The sequence below is a fragment of the Vicugna pacos genome, chromosome 10 (genome assembly GCF_048564905.1).
Source record: "Vicugna pacos chromosome 10, VicPac4, whole genome shotgun sequence".
Classification (NCBI taxonomy): Eukaryota; Metazoa; Chordata; class Mammalia; order Artiodactyla; family Camelidae; genus Vicugna; species Vicugna pacos.
Window position 1 is genome coordinate 11,245,804 of NC_132996.1, and position 18,765 is coordinate 11,264,568.

At 37.1% G+C, this 18,765-nt stretch overlaps 1 protein-coding gene across 3 annotated transcripts in view; it reads left to right on the forward strand.

Moving 5' to 3' along the window:
• MRE11 (MRE11 homolog, double strand break repair nuclease) overlaps positions 1-18,765 on the forward strand; it is a 67,077-nt gene that overhangs the window by 22,225 nt on the left and 26,087 nt on the right. For all 3 annotated transcript variants that reach the window (XM_006206726.4, XM_072968957.1, XM_072968959.1), the window contains exons 11-14: positions 2,749-2,875; positions 5,309-5,409; positions 6,643-6,816; positions 12,521-12,583. In XM_006206726.4, coding sequence (XP_006206788.2) covers positions 2,749-2,875; positions 5,309-5,409; positions 6,643-6,816; positions 12,521-12,583 — 465 coding nt within the window. The remainder of the gene's footprint in view (positions 1-2,748; positions 2,876-5,308; positions 5,410-6,642; positions 6,817-12,520; positions 12,584-18,765) is intronic.

The following is an 18,765-nucleotide window of genomic DNA, read 5'->3' on the forward strand; positions in this document are numbered from 1 at the left end:
TGTAACAACCTCCTTGTTGAGGTCCAAGAGTCCCTCTGAAGCCTGGTACTCAAGGGATGCAGCCCTCAAACCAGCATCATTGGTATCACCTGGGAAATTCTTAAAAATACAGAACCTCAGGCCTCACATCAGACCCATTGAATTGCATTTTAACAAGATCCCTAGGAGATCTGTGTGCATATTAAAATTGGAGACGCATTGGGACATAGAGTGGGGAGGTGAGTGCAGTCTAGAGCCAGACTGCCTGGGTTTGTTTCTGGCTCTGCCACTAGCTGAGTGACCTTGAGCTGCCAGGTCTCTTGTCCCTTAGTTTGTACTTCATAGACTTACAAGATCTAAGTGAATTCAATGATCCTGCCCTTTCTCTCTATCTCATTGTCATTGCTGTAGCTGAGCACTGATTATCTCTTACCTACACCTGCAGCCTACCGCTACAGCTTCCTACCTGACTCCGCCTCCAGTTTCCTCCTCTCTGTGTCTTAAGCCTCTCCACACTAATGCAAACATAATCTTTGTAAAGTACGGTTTTGCATGCCTTTCCTGCTGAAAAATCCCCTTCAAGATCCCCTAGCACTAAGAGGAACAAGTCTAAACTCTTGCATGGCATTCCAGGGTTTTACGTGACCTGGTCTAAACCCACCCCTTGGTCTAGACCTACCCCTTTTGCTTCTGCCTCATTTCCTGCCAGCACCTCCTAAGCTCCAGTTACATTGGACTACAAGTCTCTGTTCCCTGGGCCCAGTGGAGTTTTTTCTTGCGCGTTTGCCAGTGCTGATCCTGTGTGGAATGCACTTCCCTCTTCTTTTGTGATAGCTCCTTTAACACCCACTGAAAGCTTCCCCTCTTCAAAGAAGCCTTTCCTTACTTCCCTTCAGTGTCGATGCTTCTTCCTTTTTGTCCTTAGTGTACTTTGTACATTTTACTTCTTACAGCACCATTCACGTTCTGTTTGCAATTTATGGAGTTTGTCTTATTTCCATAGCTTGTCTTCCCTGTCAGCTTGTGAATTTCTTTACAACCAAGATGCTGTTTTACTTATGGGTGTACCCCTGGCCCTCAGCAGAGCACCTACACATTGTGGACACCCACTAAAGTTTGCTTAGTGAATGAGTTTTGTGACTCTTAGGAGCAGAAGATTACAAACAAAGGTAGGCTGGAGTACAGTTGTCAAAAATGTCTGAAGAATTTTGAGGAGACCCAATAGCTTGAGCATGTGACCTTTTCTGTTTTGTAACATGACAGCTGTACAGATGGTCTGGGTAATACAAACATAGTTGCTTTGGGGGACCACGTGATTCTCTTTATCCAGGCAGAAGATCGCATGTTTCCTCATCTATGTCTGCCTGATACTATTAGAACCAACCAGACTTATATAGAAAATTGGCATTCAGGAGGGAGGGTATAGTATAGCTCAGTGGTAGAGCCCGTGCTTAGCATACACAAGGTCCTGGGTTCAGTCCCCAGTACCCCCATTAAAAAATAATAATAATAAATAAATGAATAAACAAATCAAACTAATTACCTCCCCCCCGCCAAAAAAAATGAAAATTGGCATTCTTCTTCCTACACACAATAAATTATTAATTCATTAATGAAACAAAATATTTTCCAGTAAGTAATATTCCAAAAGTACACTGTATCGACTAGGGGGCCCTCACTGATTCACTAATTCAGTGAACAATATTTGTTGACTACCTTCTTTTCTGCATGCTAGGGGCCACAGTGGTGATAAAACAGACGAAGTGGAGGTGTGAGGAGAAACATAGTAGATGGATAGCAAATATATGAACAAAATCTTAGCTCGTGCTAAGTGTGGTGAAGAGTGTAAGTGGGGTGGAGGTTAGGAGTAGTATGGATAGGTCGGTGATGTGGTACAGTGCTGATTCCCAGAGGATGTTTGAGAACAGCTGGTTTAGGAAAATGATTATCTCTCTTAGAAAGAAATGTAGGTTTTTTTGTTTGTTTTTTTGTAAAGGGCTTGGTACCAGTTAGATTTCTTTAGAAAGAGCCTGCCTTAAGAACAATTATCAGTTCTGAGTAGAAACAGTCGACCCTCTGTACCTGCAGCTCCATGTCTGCGAATATGGAGGCTGACTGAACTACGCCTTTTTTGTTTGTGTGTTTTTTTATCGATTTTTTTTTTATTGAAGCACGGTCAGTTTTATGCTGTTTTATATTGAGCTTCCGCAGATTTTGGTATTTGCAGGGGTCCTGGAACCAATCCCCCGTGAATACCGAGAGATGACTGTACCGTGTTTTGAGGGTAATCATTTCTCAAAGCGCACAGACTTGTTTCTTTTCCTACGTGGGTTTTTCCCAGCGTTTATTTTTGTCTGGTGTGGAAGTGTATCCCTGTGGTGAAAGACCAGTTAACGAATGCATCTAGGGCCAGCATTTTATTTTGGTGGAGAACCCTTTCTGTATTGAAAGTTAAAAAATTTGTTTAGAAATTTCACCTCCTTTTCAGATGATATTCCTGGCACCTAGACTGTTAGTTTTATCATGGGGAAATGTAATCATTCCGACATTGTGGGAATTCTTGCTGTATCTTGGCTCCATCAATGTTCTGCATAAGCATAAACCTTTGAAGCTTTGTTTTCTCGATAGAATAAAAGGTATAGCATCATCATGATCTTTAAAATGAGCTGTGGAAATTAACATTTTCACTGAAAAGTATTGCACATAAGCATAAGTACTAAAATTGGTAATCTTGTTTTTTAGCCCTCATAGCTTACTCTGTATTTCCAGGTGGACTACAGTGGAGGTTTTGAACCTTTCAGTGTTCTTCGCTTTAGCCAGAAATTTGTGGATCGGGTAGCTAATCCAAAAGATGTCATCCATTTTTTCAGGCAAAGAGAACAAAAAGAAAACACAGGTAAGCTAGTTATTTTTGCAAATTAAAAAATACTCTCATAAGGTTTACATAAATGAATCTCTAGTCAAAGTATAAAACACTAATGGAAAATGTTTTAGTGTGATTCTAATAGCTTAGATAAATAAAACTGATAGTTGGAATAATTACATCTCTTGTCTTCTAAAAATTAGATAGCAATCATTTTTTAAACCTGTGAATATCAGTCAAGAAATGGAAGTCTTTCTCTGCAGACAAAGTTTTTACAAACATGCTGTCAAATAACAACAACTTTAAAGATTTATTGTTTAAAATAAATATTATTTACTATATACATGATTAGTGTTCAGAGAACTTGCTCTTGAATTTTGCATTGCTAAATATTTTTAACTTTGTAGTGCAGTGATTTAAGAAGATTCCAGTCTTTTGAAGAAAGAGGTTTCCCAGAATATTAGAAAGATATGTACTTAAGGACTTAAGTTTGATATTTTTGATGATTGGATAATTAATTTCCAGTTAAAGTTCATAAAAACTAATTGCCCTTCTTTTAGCATTTATAAAGAACAGGTCATCTGACTGAAATAGTGCTTTGTCATAAGAAGTATTAATCCTTTTAAATACAGAGGCTCTTTTCCTTAGAGCTATTGCATCAGAATTTTCATAGAAAAATGTGGCCTTTGTTTACGTGTATGCTTATCTAGGTTTTTTATTAACCCTGATTTAATGGGCTTCTGTTTTCAAAGTGAGATTGTGATCAAAATTGTGTGTGCTTTTAATTCAGCTTGAAATAGTCATTTGAATATGTAAATAGAGCTTGTAGAGTACTGTTTTAGGAGGAAAAAATCCATATCAGAGAATGATATTTTATGCTGTGAATTTTGAATTATTTACTGATAGTGATTTACTTTAATTGTCCATCCTTATTAACTCTGTGAAGTTTTATGGGTTTAGCATTTGTAAGTATATGGAGTATAGAACTAGTACCTTCTGTTACTTGAGTTTCAGCCATAGTTTTGCTCTAATGATCCCTTTTTTGTTTAAACATTAATTGCTGAATGGAAACAGTGACCCTTTTGTGTGTGTTAATGAAAGCACTTTTTGTTGTTTGGCTAGCTCTGCTACTTTAGCTGCATGTGCCACATCATGTAAGTCACTTAACCTCTCTGATGTGTAGTTTTCTTCTCTAGAAAATCAGGAATGATAAATGTGCCTGCCTCACGGGATTGTTGTGAGGATTAGATTGTATTCTGTGTGTAAATAATCTTACCATAGTGTCTGGAATAATAAAATGCAATCATATTTATGAAGCAGTATTAGTTTTCCTGACTTGAAATTCAAAAAAGATTTCTATTCACTTGTTCACCACTTTGCAAGGGGCACCTTGAACTTTGTTTCTCTTTACCCTCTAGGCCAGTGGATAAACTGGCTTAAGCTTTTTCCTCTGCCTAAAATATTACTTCTTTCTCTTTTTCTTTTTTGCTTAGTGAATCTTACTCATTCTGCAAGTCTTGAGTCAAATGATAACTGTGTTGCCATCTGCACATTATTTTCAGGCCTTTTTGAGAAGAATTGGTTTAGTTCTTCTCTGTGGGTCATAGTTTCTGTTCTTCTGTTGTAGTGCTTACCACCCTGTATTGTAATCATTTGTTGCTACAGGCGGCATCCTATCATTTTATCGTTGTGTTTCCCACACCAGGTCCAGCACCTGCTAGACAGTTAATGCTCGTTTCCCTGACGGGGTATGAGCAGAGCAGGTACTGCACCCTCTGCTTTGTGACTTCCTCCGCGGTACTCTCTTGATCCTAATTTTTGAGACAACCATCCTATTTCAGAGTGCCGCAGAAGTACTTGAAGCATACTTCTCATTTGTCTCAATACTAAAAAGATAGTTGCTTCAGGGCTGAGATTTAAGGAAATTAGTAAGTTTTACTGTTTCATCAAGGACATTCTTAAGTGGAACCGGCTTTTTGTTTTGTTTTGAACTTTTGAGTACGAGGTGATGACTTTTAGTAGAGCTCAAAGCCACTTCCTTGACTCAGCCCAAGGTTCCGTCCAACAGTTTTACCTGCGATTGCTTTTGTATCATTTGTGCAAATGTCAAATAAGTGGAAAAGGTAAATAAATAACGTCTTAGTAACATTATGAGAGTAGTTTTGACCTTGAGCCCCGTGAACCAATATGGGGGACTCCCAGAGGTCTGGACCACCCTGTGAGAACAACTGTAAGAGACAGACAACTTGTAGGTTTGAAAAATAAATATGACTTTGGGAAAAAGATTCTAGATATCAGCAAAAATGCCGTATTTTTTGCCTCAAAATTTACTATGTTGAACAAGCTGACAGTTAATAAAGTTTGGCCATACCTCCTCCACTTAACGGCAGTCTGCAATGAATTTGGGTGCTTTAACATTAAAATAGAAGCTGCTATTTTTTTTTTTCATGGACTTCTTTTTTCTAGGAGAAGAAATCAACTTTGGGAAGTTCATCACAAAACCTTCAGAGGGAACAACTCTAAGGGTGGAAGACCTTGTGAAACAGTATTTTCAAACTGCAGAGAAGGTAATTTCCTGATTACTGTTCTCAATTTGAATAATGGCTAGCTTACAATAACAGATTTTAATTTAGGTTATGTATAATTGACAGTTTAAACAAAATGAATCCTCAGAATGTTTCTGTGTAGTAAGTAGGGTAACAATCAGTTAGATTTACTTAGAATTAGTACACATCAAGAAGAAATAAGTGCTTAATTAACATTAGTAATTAATATTGTTATTACAGTGTCTTTATTGTTGATATTGTTAGCTTCTTTCTTTTTATCTCTAAGACATAAATCTGAATCCAGGATTTCATTTTCTTGCATCTGGATATGATTTCAGAATTACTTTATTATTATAGCCACAGTATGGTAAAGCTACTCTTACTGTCACGAGTATGTACCACTTTGAGATCCTCTGGTTTTATCTTCCTATTGCTGCTTAAACAAATTTCCACAAACTTAGTGGTTTAGAACAACACAGATTTATTACCTTACAGTTTTGTGGGTCAGAAATCTGACAGTGGTCTCACTGGATTAAAATTGAAGTGTTACCAGGGCTGTGTCCTTTCTGGAAGCTGTAGGGGAGAATCCATTTCTTTATCTTTTCTAGCTTCTAGAGGTACCCACCATGTCTTGGCTCATGGCCCCTCCTTCTCTCTTCAAAGCAAGCAGCATTGTGTCTGTCTGACCAGCTTTCCCCAGATACTTCTCTCTGACTCCCTGCTTCTGTCTCCCTCTTCTGCTCTCAGGGATGCTTGTGATCACACTGGGCCCCCCTGGATAGTCCCTGATAATCTCCCAGTTTTGTAGCTGGCTGATAAGCATCCTTAATTCCGTCTATAACCTTAATCCTCCTTTGCCATGTGACATAGTCACAGGTCCCAGAGATTAGGATGTGGACATCTTTAAGGGGCCATTCTTTTGCCCACCACACTGGTTAACCTAATCTCTTAGTGATCAGCTGCCATTTCTGGACTCTCTATCCCAGCCACTCAGGCCTCTGTGTTTTCACGGGTCCTGTTCTCTACTCCTGTGTCTTGTTTTTGCTTTTCTTTTTCTGGCCCTTAATATTTATCATAGGCTTAATGACTGTCCATTGTTATGTTTTGTTTTGCTTTGTCTTCCCGTCAATAACTGCATAACTCTTTTGTCTTTTTCCCTGGTGATGTGATTCTGTAATTTTCCTTGCTCACATGGAATTATTTTGTCAGGAAGATACTATTTTCTACATCCAGTGATTTGTGTGTCTCTTACAGAATGTGCAGCTCTCACTTCTAACAGAAAGGGGAATGGGTGAAGCAGTACAAGAATTTGTAGACAAGGAAGAGAAGGATGCCATAGAGGAATTAGTGAAATATCAATTGGAAAAAACACAACGATTTCTTAAAGAACGTCATATTGATGCCCTGGAAGATAAAATCGATGAAGAGGTGAGTAACTAATTTGGGGTAGAAAAATCTAATACTTAGACAATCTCTCCTTAAGAGCAGGTTTAAGTTTCTTTCTGATAAATCACCAATTAATCTCTCTTATTTGTTTAGTTTCCTCATCTATAAAATTGAGATCCTAAAATGAGGATCAAGTTAGAAAATGTCTTGTAAGTGTCTAGAACACTGTCTTAAATATGATTGATATCCAATACATGTTAGTTTTGTTCCCCATAGATGGTATCTTTTCTTGAAGATCATGAAAGTGCTTTAAAATGAACCTCATCAGGTGAAAATTTCTGCTTATTTCAATTTTTCAGTAAGTTTTGATTGAGATTTTGAATTTCACCTAGAAAATACAGTCTCTCTAAGCATAGAAGCAGAGGAAAAACTCTTTAGATTTGACTGCATAAAATTTTTAAATGTGTGCATGTCAAATTGTCAAAAAACAAAATTAGAGGGTACTGGCATAAAGAAAATATTTGTATGTGGGCAGAAAAAAAAAGGTTAGTATTTTTAATATAATATTAAAGGGCTTTCATAAATCTTAAGAATACTAAACATTTCAATAGAATAATGAACAGAGGACCTGAGTAGGTGGTTCACAAAAGAAATATAAATGGCTAATAAGCATATGAAAATGGCATTTATCCTAGGGTAATCAAAGAAACTCTAATTAAATGTACTTTTGATTTGCCAAAGTGGCAACAATTTGGGAAAGACTTCGTACACTGCTGGCAGGAGTATCGAGTTTGAACAGCTGCTCTGAAAAGCATTTGGCAGTGTATGTCAAGAGGCTTAAGATTTGCCCTTTAACTCAGCCCTGGGGAATTTTCCAGACAATAATGAGATAGAGATTTGTATGTGGAATAATTTTTCTGAGTGTTATCTACAGTGGGGAAAGGACAGAAATGTTCTGGTAAAATAAATGTTGGCACATTTACACTATAGAATACTATGCAGCCACTGAAAATTACACTTTGGAAGACATGGAAAAGCATTTTTAGTGTTAAGTGGGAAAGGAATTCCAAAGATGTTAAACTATACACAATGCGATCCCAGTTACTTTTATTTTATATAAGTGAGTGTGTGTGTGTGCATGCGAAGAATGGAAGGAAATGTTCCAGACATCAGTGGTTATGTTCAGGTAGTGGGACTATAGGGGATCTTCTCTTTATTTTCCAAAGTCTTTCTAAGCAGAACAAAACAACATTATTTTAAAAACTCATTCCCTTTGGCTTTTATTTCTGTGCTTTTAGTTATTTAACATGATTCTTTTAAAGCCTTAGGGTGTCTATTAATGTGCAGCCAATAATATTCAATGCCAAGTACTTACACAGGGAAGGCAGGTAATCCACATACTAAAGCCACTCACTCTGTGACTCTGGATGTGTTGGGTTCATAAATTTTTCGCATGGGTAGATGTCTCAGTTAACTGCCATAAATAAAACATGACCATCTCCCTAATACAATGCAAAACTGTAAAACTCTTAGCAAATAACAGGAGAAAACCTAGATGACCTTGTGTATAGTGATGACTTTTTGGATGCAACATCAAAAGCACAGTTCGTGAAACAAATGATTGATAAGCTGGACTATATCAAAATGAAAACCTTTTGCTCTCCAAAAGACGATGTAGAGACTGAGAAGACAAGCCACAGACTGGGAAAAAATAATTGCAAAAGACACATCTGATGGAGGACTGTTATTCAAAATATAACAACAAGGTCCTACTGTATAGCACAGGGAACTATATTTCAATACCTTGTAATAACCTATAATGAAGAATGTATATATATGTATAACTGAATCACTGTGCTGTACACCAGAAACTAACACATTATAAATCAGCTATACTTGAATTAAACAACTTTTTAAAGAAATATACAAAGAACTGTTACAGTTCAGCGGTAAGGAAATAAAAAATCCAATTAAAAAATGGGCCAAAGACCTTAAGACACCTCACCAAGGAAGATAGCCAGTTGGCACGGAAGCTTATGAAAAGATGCTTCACATCATACGTCATTAGGGAAAAGCAAATTAAAGCAACAATGAGATAGACCACCACACACTGTCAGAAGGGCCAAAATCCAGAACACCGACAGCACCAAATACTGGTGAGGATGTGGCGTAACAGGAACACTCATTCGTTGCTGATGGGAATGCAAGATGGTACAGCCACTTTGGAAGACAGTTTTGCAGTTTCTTATAAAAGTAAACATACTCTTGCCATACGCTCCAGCAGTTGTGCCCCTTGGTATCTGCCCAAAAGAGTTGAAAACGTAAGTCTAAACAAAAACCACGCGATGTTTATAGATAGCATTGGCATTAATAATTACCAAAACTTGGAAGCAACCAAGATGTCCTTCAGTAGGTGAATGAACAAGTAAATTGTGAAACATCCAGACAAGGGAGCAGATCAGGGGTTGGCAGGGGTTGGCAGGGGTTGGGTGAGGGGATGAATAGGTAGGTCCACAGGGGATTTTTAGGACAGTGAAACTACTCTATGAAAGTATAATGGTGGATACGTGTCATCATACATTTGTCCAACCTCATAGAATGCACAACAGCAAGAGTAAACCTTAAGGTTAACTATGGAGTTTGGGTGATACAGAGCATAGGTTCATCAGGTACAACAAATATACCAGTACTAGTTCAATGGTGGGGAACACTGATGTTAATCGGGGAGGCTTTGCAAGTGTGGAGTATATGGGGAATCTCTGTGCCTTTCCTTTCAATTTTGCTGTGAACCCAAGCTAGTCTAAAACAACAAAACAAAACAAAAAACAGACTACCCTCCACCTCCTTAAAAAAAACACGAAAGCAGGACCATCCCCACTTCGAATGGCATCATGACTTTTGAAGCTGTGTGTGGCATGGTGGGTACGAATATAGACTATGGACCAGGTGACCTTAATATCTAAGCATTGTTGGGTTAGTCGTTGACTGAAAAAAAACAATACACGAGTTAAGAGCTGTGAGTTCAGTTTTATTTGGTGCTGAGGATTGTAGCCTGAGAGACAGCCTCTGAGATAGTTCTAAGGAGCTGCTCCAAAGAGGCTGGAGGGAGGTCAGTATATGTGTGATTTTGGTGAAGGGGGTTTGTGCAGTCAGGCACACATCTCAGGAGAAGGTTGCTGCCAGGCCTCGGAGCAGTTGTCTCCTTTAATGATTTTAGTGCCTTTCTTGGTATGAGAGGATACGAGAAATTGGGTTCATAAAATTTTTTCCTGAAAATATCTAAAGGCCAGTTCTGCCAGTTTTTCCCAGAGCACAAGAGTGTCTCATTCCTGATCTGCACCCTGAACTCCTTTTAGGGTGTGTTGGAGGTTGGCAGCTGCAGTGGCTAATGGCCTGATCCTTGGATGGCGAGTGACGCTTAAGTCTTCTGCCCATTTTTTGATTGGGTTGTTTGTTTTTTGATATTGAGTTGTATGAGCTATTTGTGTATTTTGGAAATTAACCCCTTGTTGATCATATTGTTTGTAAATATTTTTTCCCATTTCGTAGGTCATCTCATGATGTTGATTTTTTTTCCTTTGCTGAGTAAAAGTTTATAAGTTTGATTAGGCTCCATTTGTTTGTTTTTGCTTTTATTTCTTTTGCCTTGGGAGACCGATCTAAGAAAACATTGCTATGGTTTATGTCAGAGAATGTATGGCCATGTTCTCTTCTAGGAGTTTTATGATGTCATATCTTGTATTTAGGTCTATAAACCATTTTGAGTTTATTTGTTGTATGTGGTGTGAGGGAGTGTTCTGATTTCATTGACTTACCTGTAGCTGTCTAGCTTTCCCAGCACCACTTGCTGAATTTATCTTTAACTCCTCTCTTGCTGTCACCTGTACCCTCTAGAAATCCTTTTGACTTGACCTTCAGAAAATCTGCAGAACGTGACTGTTTCTCATCACCTGCATCACTATCAGTGGTCCAAGGCATGGCCATTCTCACCTGGATTATTCCTGTTGCCTCCAAACTGGCCTCCCTGTTTCTACCCATGTTTTTCCTTCACCCTCTAGTCTATCCTTAGCTCAGCTGTTGGTGATCGTAACATATTTCAGATGAAGTAACTCCTGCCTAAAAAAAACTCTTAACGGTTGCTTCCAAGGCCTTACACAATCTGGTTTTCTGCTGCTTCTTTACCTTCGTATCTGCTCCAGCCACAGTGACCTCCTTGCTATTTCTTGAGCATACCAGGCATGCTTCTGCCCCAGTGCCTTTGCATATATTCCTCCCTTTAGTTGGAGTGATTTCCCCCAGTTATTTACAAGGTTCATTCCCTACCTTTTAAAATCTTGGCTCGCTTACCACCTTCTCAGTGAGGCCTTTCATGATCATCCTATTCGGATGTAGCCTCTCCTCAGCGACTCCCTGTCCCTCTTCCTGCATTGTTTTTCAACGAGCACTTGTCACCTTTTGCAAAGATTTCACAGGTTCGCATACTTGAAAGGACTCATAAGACTCCATTGAGCATACTCACTGAAGATTTTTATTTAAAGGCAACCGATATGGTACAGCAAGAGAAGGAGTGTAGGCAGGCAGTAGGGATCTGGGAAATAGCAGGCCTGCATTCCTCATGTCCTTATTTACACACTGAACCCAGGAATGAACACCAACCAAGATCTCACAGAAGTTCCCAGGGAGTCTTTTAGGCCCCTCTAGTCACATAATCCAGCCATGCTGCAAAGCAGCCATCCAGGTGGAAAACCATCAATAAATGATGTGGCCCTGAGAATGCCAGAGGCTCCTCGGAGATAAGGACAGAGCTTCCCCAGTATAACTATAAATCAGCTTGATCCCGCACACCTTCTAAAATACAACATAACTTTTTATTTTGTTTATTGACTGCCTCCCCTTACACATACATGCACACACGCACACACATGCTCACATACACACACTGATTGTAAGCTCCATGAGGGCAGAATTTTTGACAATGCTGTATATTATTGTATTCTCAGTTCCTACAGTAGTGCCTGGCAGGTGGTGGCTTGGCTCAGTAAATATGTGCTGAATAAGTTATGAAATAAACAGAACTTATCTCTAGCCGCATACCTGTATTATAAGAGCTTTGCGAGTAGGAGCCAAAAAACAAAGAAGCTCTTTATCCCTTCATGGTCCCAGGACCAGGGCTGGCAAACAGCAAACATTTGGTGGTTGAGTATTGACCAAATAGATCTTCAGGGGCCCACCCATTTCAGATACCTTTTCAGAGAGCCTCCTGGATGACTTGCAGCCAGATGACTTGCAATGATTTGAGCACTGGGATAAATAATTCAAACCTCTTAAGAGAGAAGTTTTTGTTTTTAACTATTTTACTGAAGTGTAACACCCAAAGGACATTATAATTTTTTTCCTCTGCGGTCCAACAGACTGTTTTTCAGTGACATGGAACATTTTGGCAGCAGGTAATATAATTTTGCTTAGGGCCAATTTTTGGTAGAGTACATTTCTGAACTTTTAATGTAAGTCACTGGGAAAATATGATTTCTTTACTCTTGTGAAACAAGACTATATTTTTTCCCCCATTTTTTAAAATTGAAGTATGGTCAGTTTACGATGTTGTGTCAATTTCTGGTGCACAGCGTAATGTTATGACTATACTTGAATTTCCAAGTTTTATGTTGTAGTGGAAAATATCTGTTAAATCAGCCTTATTATTTATATGACAGACATGTTTATAACATGCTTGTGATTTATAATCCAGGTACGTCGTTTCAGAGAAAGCAGACAAAAGAACACTAATGAAGAAGACGATGAAGTTCGAGAGGTAATTTTTCTGTAAATTCCTTTGCTTGTATGTCAGTTTGTTAAATCAGAATAACTAGTAAATTTGTTTAGAATGGTGAGTCCAAGGGAACCTTGGTCTGGGAGGCAGGACTGAGCAGAGATTGACTGGGGACGGCTGCCTTTGACTTTTTTCCAGCTCAGCCTGCAAACTCTGCATGCCAGTGTTTCCTTTTGCTCTTGTCTAAAACTTAGTGTTTTGTGCATGTGTGTTTTTGGGGGTGCGGGGGGTAGTAGCCTACACAAAAAGAGCTCTTATTAATCACACTGACACCCAGTTGCCATCAGAGCATCTTACCAATATAAGATAAAATCTTACCCCGCCGAGCTGTTGTTATTTTGTGCAAAAAGGAAGAAACTTAGTGTTCTGGTTAGCAGTGTTACCGTAGGTAAATGCACGGTGTCCACTGGCCTTTCCAAAATGTTGAACTTAGCCTAGTTGCCCTCATTGCTGTCTCCTCCGTTTCTTTGCAGATTAGAAACTTGAGGTTGGCAACCGTTAACTTAAACTTGGGGACTCTATCTGGTACTGGGTGAATTCATAATTGAAATATGTTTTCCTGTTTTCTAATTATCTTAGGTGTTTTATGATTGCTGTCTAGTATTTTAAAATTATTTTATCAATTATTTACTTTTGAGTTTTCATCTTGATTGCTTTCCTACAGCCTTTTTTGTAGTATCTGTTACAAGTAGCCATTCTGCTTTTTATTACGAATATAAATATGAGAAAGGTATGGTCTGTGTCCACCAGAGATTCCCAGTTTAGTAGGGGAGACATATATGTAGAAAGAAAATGTTAAACCTTATGACCTGAAATTTCGCGCTCACTGAATTAGTACAATTGTCCTATGAATTCACTTTCACTCTGTAAATATTTCTGAACTGTAGCTGACTGGTGAATTGTGAAGAGTTAAGCATTTGACACATCCTTCAAATTAACTTTTACAAGCCCACTATATTCTCTGCTATAATAAAAAGTGAGTTCATAGGAGTCTTCTCCTCGCCTTTTTAAAGAATATTTTTTGCCTTGTTTTAAGCATATTCCTTAGGCAAAAATCAAGTCCTGAGACACTAAGAAGAAAAGGAAAAGCCCCTGCTTATGGAGATGGAGACTCTCAATCTACTGTTTCCCTCCCTGAATTCTTCCAAAGGAATCCTGTTTAGTAATTGATCTACTGATGACTGCTAGTCAGTACCACAGCCTTTAATGTCAAGCAGTTCTTGGACTCTGATAGAGGAAAAAATCAGTTGTCAAATAATCCTTTTGTACCATCCTTAGAGACTGAGACAGACTCTAAGGCTTTTTTTTTTTTAATGAAACTTCCAACTCTAAATCTGATTTGCTTCATCATCTGACATTCCATACTTGCTATTTAGGATTTTTAACTGGTGCAGTCATGCCATTTACCTGGAATCCTAGAGAATAGTAAGAGACGGACATTTTTGGTATTGAGGTTTTGTTCTTTTCTCTGTCTTATCAGAGAGTTTGACGTCTTGGGACTCCTCTCCCCACCTGCCACCCCAAATTGTGTCCCATTTTATTAGAATATGTAGAAATATGAACAGCGTAGTAACTCAGGTGGTAACCTTTCTCTAAAAAGAATGTGCTAGGATAATCTTCTAAATGTCTAGCTGTGAGTTTCACAGCTGGCTGTCCCTTGTAGCACTTGCACTGTCTCCATAAGTAAGGCAGGAAATTTTGCAACATAAAGTAACGTTACCAGCAATAGTGCCAGTATTGACTACAGTATTTTTTCCCACCTCATGCTTTTCATGAACAGCCTTCAGTAACTGATGACAGAACTAAAAGCTCCCACCATCCACTAAATTTCACACTCAGCATTCCCAATAGCAAAGTTATTCTCCTAAATAAATATATTGGGAAAAACAGAAGTGATCATCTATTTGAGTTTATTCATTTCTGTTTTCAAGGGGAAAAGGGAAATGGTAGTTATTAGATTTTTGCTATGTGTATTACATACACTAATCTCAGTTTCCATTTTACAAATGAGGAGACTGAGACCAGACTTAAGGTCACTTGGTGGGGCTGAATTTTGAACCTATTTCTACCTCCAAGTCTGGACTTTCCCACCATGCTTTGTCCTATCAGAACTTTATATTATAATAACATTAATACAAGGCCAATAATGGCTAAACATTTACGACTTCAAAAATCATGTAGCATGTGAAAATCACTATTCATAATAAGCATAGAATCAACTGCTTTTTTGATTTTTTTACATGATGATTTTTGGAAACATAAGAGGAGGAAGCGATGGATTAGTAATCTCCTACCACATTTATTACATTTGTATTCATTTTATATACAGTGCCTTTAAAGAATGAATGCTAGGAAGAAGTGATTCATAGTTCTTGGATTATTTGACTTCAACTTGATTAACCCTTTCAGTCTCACAGATTACAGAAATATTTCTTTATAGTGGATCCCTTGTGTTTGAAATCACTAATCTCAGTTTCTCATTAATCTTTTAAAGAGTAAGAGTCAACATTTCATTCAAGGATGGTTAGGAGAGGATATGACAAATTTCATATGGGAGTTTTTCAGAAGAGAACTTTGGAGTTTAGATTTTCAGCAATATTTTAAGACTGTAGCAGGTAATCAGATCTTAGGTGATTTTTCAGCATGCCATAGAGTATTATAACTTTTCATTCTCAGCATACTGTTTAGAACTTGACTAATGGAGTTGGAGACTTTTTCAAGCTATAATTCACAGCTTTGCAGAATTTTTTAGCTCAGAATAGGAATCCCAGTATCATACTTAAATTACTTAAACAGACAAACAAAAACATTAGTCCTTCTGTTAGAGAAAAACATGTTTTAATGTCTTTTGTTCACAAAGAAAAACTCTCAAGTATTTTCTTTAAGTATAAGTCATATTTAAGTAGAAGGCTAAATAGTAAATATTTTTTAAATGTCCTTTAAAAATGTGAAAACTGTTCTTAGTCTGATCATAGTTATCTGGCCTCTGATTTCTTTCTTATGTATGTCTATCTGAATTTGAGGCAGGGTTGATACCCTGTTTTAAACTGTAATATCAAGTGTAATATCAAGTGTAACAGAGTGAAAAGGCAACAAATAATGGCAGCAAATAATGGGAGAAAATATTTGCACATCATATATCTGATAAGAGATTATTAATATGTAAAAAGCTCCTAAAATTCAACAACAAAACAGCCCAATTTAGAAATGGACAAAGGGCTTGAATAGATATTTCTCTAATGAAGATATGCAAGTATACAAAAAGCACATGAAAAGATTCTCAGCATCACTAATCATTAGGAAATCCTAATCAAAACCATGAGGTACCACCCCCTTTGGATGGCTATTATCCCCAAATTAGAAAGTAATGAGTATTAGCAAGTATATGGAGAAAAGGGAACGCTTGTGCATTGCTGGTGAGAATATGAAAGCTGCTGTGGAAAACAGTATGGTTCCTTAAAAAAAAAACACATAGAATTGCCATATGATCTAGAAATTCCACTTCTATGTATTTACCAAAAAGAATTGAAATTAGGGGCTTGAATAGATATTTGTACACCAATGTTCATGACATTATTTACGATAGCCAACAGGTAGTAGCAGTCCAAAGTCTATCAAAAGATGAATGGATAAACAGAAAGTGGTATATACATCCAGTGGAATATTGTTTAGCCTTAAAAGGAAAGAAATCCTGTTAACATACTATAGCATGGATAAACCTTGAAAACATTATATTAAAAGAAGTAAGCCAGACACAAAAGGACAACTACTGTATGATTCCACTTATATGAGGTGCCTGGAGTAGTCAAATTGATACAGACAGAAAACAGAACAGTGATTACCAGGGGGGTGAAGGGGTCAGGAAATGAAGAGTTGTTGTTTAACAGGTATGGACTTTCAGTTTGGGATCATGAAAAAGTTGTGGAGATGGATGATGGCAGTCATTGTACAACAGTGTGAATGTACTTAATACCACTGAAATGTACACTTAAAATGGTTACAGTGATTCATTTCTATGTTGTGTATATTTTACCACAATTAAGAAAAAGTATAATACTAGGGTAGTATATTTTAAAATCTCAAAAAGTGTATATGGAAACATTGTCTTGCCATTGGCTCTAAGCCTACACTCATGAGATAAATTCTTACAAGTAATGTAGTTCAAATGAACTTATTTATAAAACAGAAAGAGACTCACAGACATAGAAAACAAACTTACGGTTACCAAAGGGAAAAGGGTGGGGGGTAAATTAGGAGTTTGGGATTAGCAGATACAAACTACTTTATATAAAATAGATAAACAACAAGGACCTACTGTACAGCACAGGGAACTATATTCAATATCTTGTAATAACCTATAATGCAAAGAATATGAAAAAGAATAGATACATATAACTGAATCACTATGCTGTATACCAGGACCTAATACAACATTGTTAATCAACCAAACTTCAATTAAAAAAAAAAAAAAGATAGCAGTGAATTCCAAAGTCCGTTGCACAGAAAGGCAGAGTTAAAATACTATTTGAGTTTAATGTTTGAGATGCTAAAACAAAGACACAGTATTTAGACAAAGGGAAAGTACAAAATTTGGCAACGACAGTAATTCATTCTGAGAAATAATAATCACACAAAGGCATGTGTGTTTTAAATTTGGCTAAATTCTACCGAATCATTCCTAATATGTTATACGAAGTTACAGCCCAACTGATGGTTTTAGGAGTGCTTATTTCCCCACATCCTTGCCATCATGATGTATTTCTGCATCTTGTGATCTTTACAAGTCTAAGTGGTGAGAAATTATTTCTTTTTGTTGTTTTTAATTCATACTACTTTTATAACTAGTGAGTCTGAGCAATTTTTATGTTTATAAGTTATATTTTTATGAAACACCTGGTCATGTTCTTTGCATAGAATTTTTTTTTTATCTAGGGCATTGGTCTTTCTCTGATTTATAAGAGCGCTCAGGTGAAAATGTGTACACACTGTGTGTGTGTTTCTGTAGCATAGTTAGGGTTTTTGTCATGTAAAAGGAGTACCCAGTTGTTCTTGAGGGGTTTTTGTTTGTTTTTTTACCAAGAATGGGCAATGAATTAAGAGTTTTTTGGCATCTGTGAAGATAAGCATTGGGGTTTTTCTGCCTATGTTCTATTAATATGGTGAATTATGTTATTACATATGCACTGTTGACCTGTCCTTGGTATCACTTTGTGAACCCCCCTGGTAATGGTTGTACTGGTCTTTCCATGTGCTCCTGGATTCCTTTTGTTTGCTTTGATATTCATAAGTAAGATGCTGTAATTTTCCTTTTGTGTATGCAGTTCTTTGTCAGTTTTCAGTAACATATTATGCTGGCTTTATTTAAAAAAAATGGAAGCTGTCTTTCCTTATGTTCTGGTACTATTGAAATAGCTGTGCAATCTGTTCTTTGAAGATTTGGTGTAATTTACCTGTGAAACGTTCTGATTGTGGTCCTTTTAGGGAATTTAGTTCTTTTAACAATTTTCTCAAAATTTACTTTGTTAATTAAGTCTGTTGAGACTATCTTTTCTTGGTTCAGTTTAGGTCATCTATTTTCCAAATTACTTAGTATTGAGCTGAGTGTTTTGTCATAATTCTTTTAATTTTCCTTCAATCTACTTTTCCCTCCATTCTCATTTCTTCAATTTAACAGTTCATTTCTTTAATTGTGTCATATGTTCTGATACACAGTATTTTTATTATCATCTTTTAGATAGTCTACAATTTTTATTTTGTGTTGCAGTTTGGAGTCAGGATTTATTAATTTCTAATTTTATTACATTGTGATTAGAAAGTATGATATTCTTTTTACTGTTTAGAATTGATTGATATTTTTCTTAGCATCCCATTATATATCACTTCATGGAGTCTTGAAAAGAAGTATATTACTTATTTTTAGAGTATAGAGTTTAACATGTAACAATTAGATCTGTCTTATTAATTATGTAATTTAGGCCTCCTTTTTTCTTTTAAATATGTATATTTTTTCTACAATGAGATATCACCTTACGCCAATGAGACTGACCATCATTAAAAAGTCTACAAATTATAAATGCTGGAAAGGGTGTGGCGAAAAAGGATCCCTCTTATACTGTTGCAGCCACTATGGAAAACAGTATGGAGGTTCCTTACAAAACTAAAAA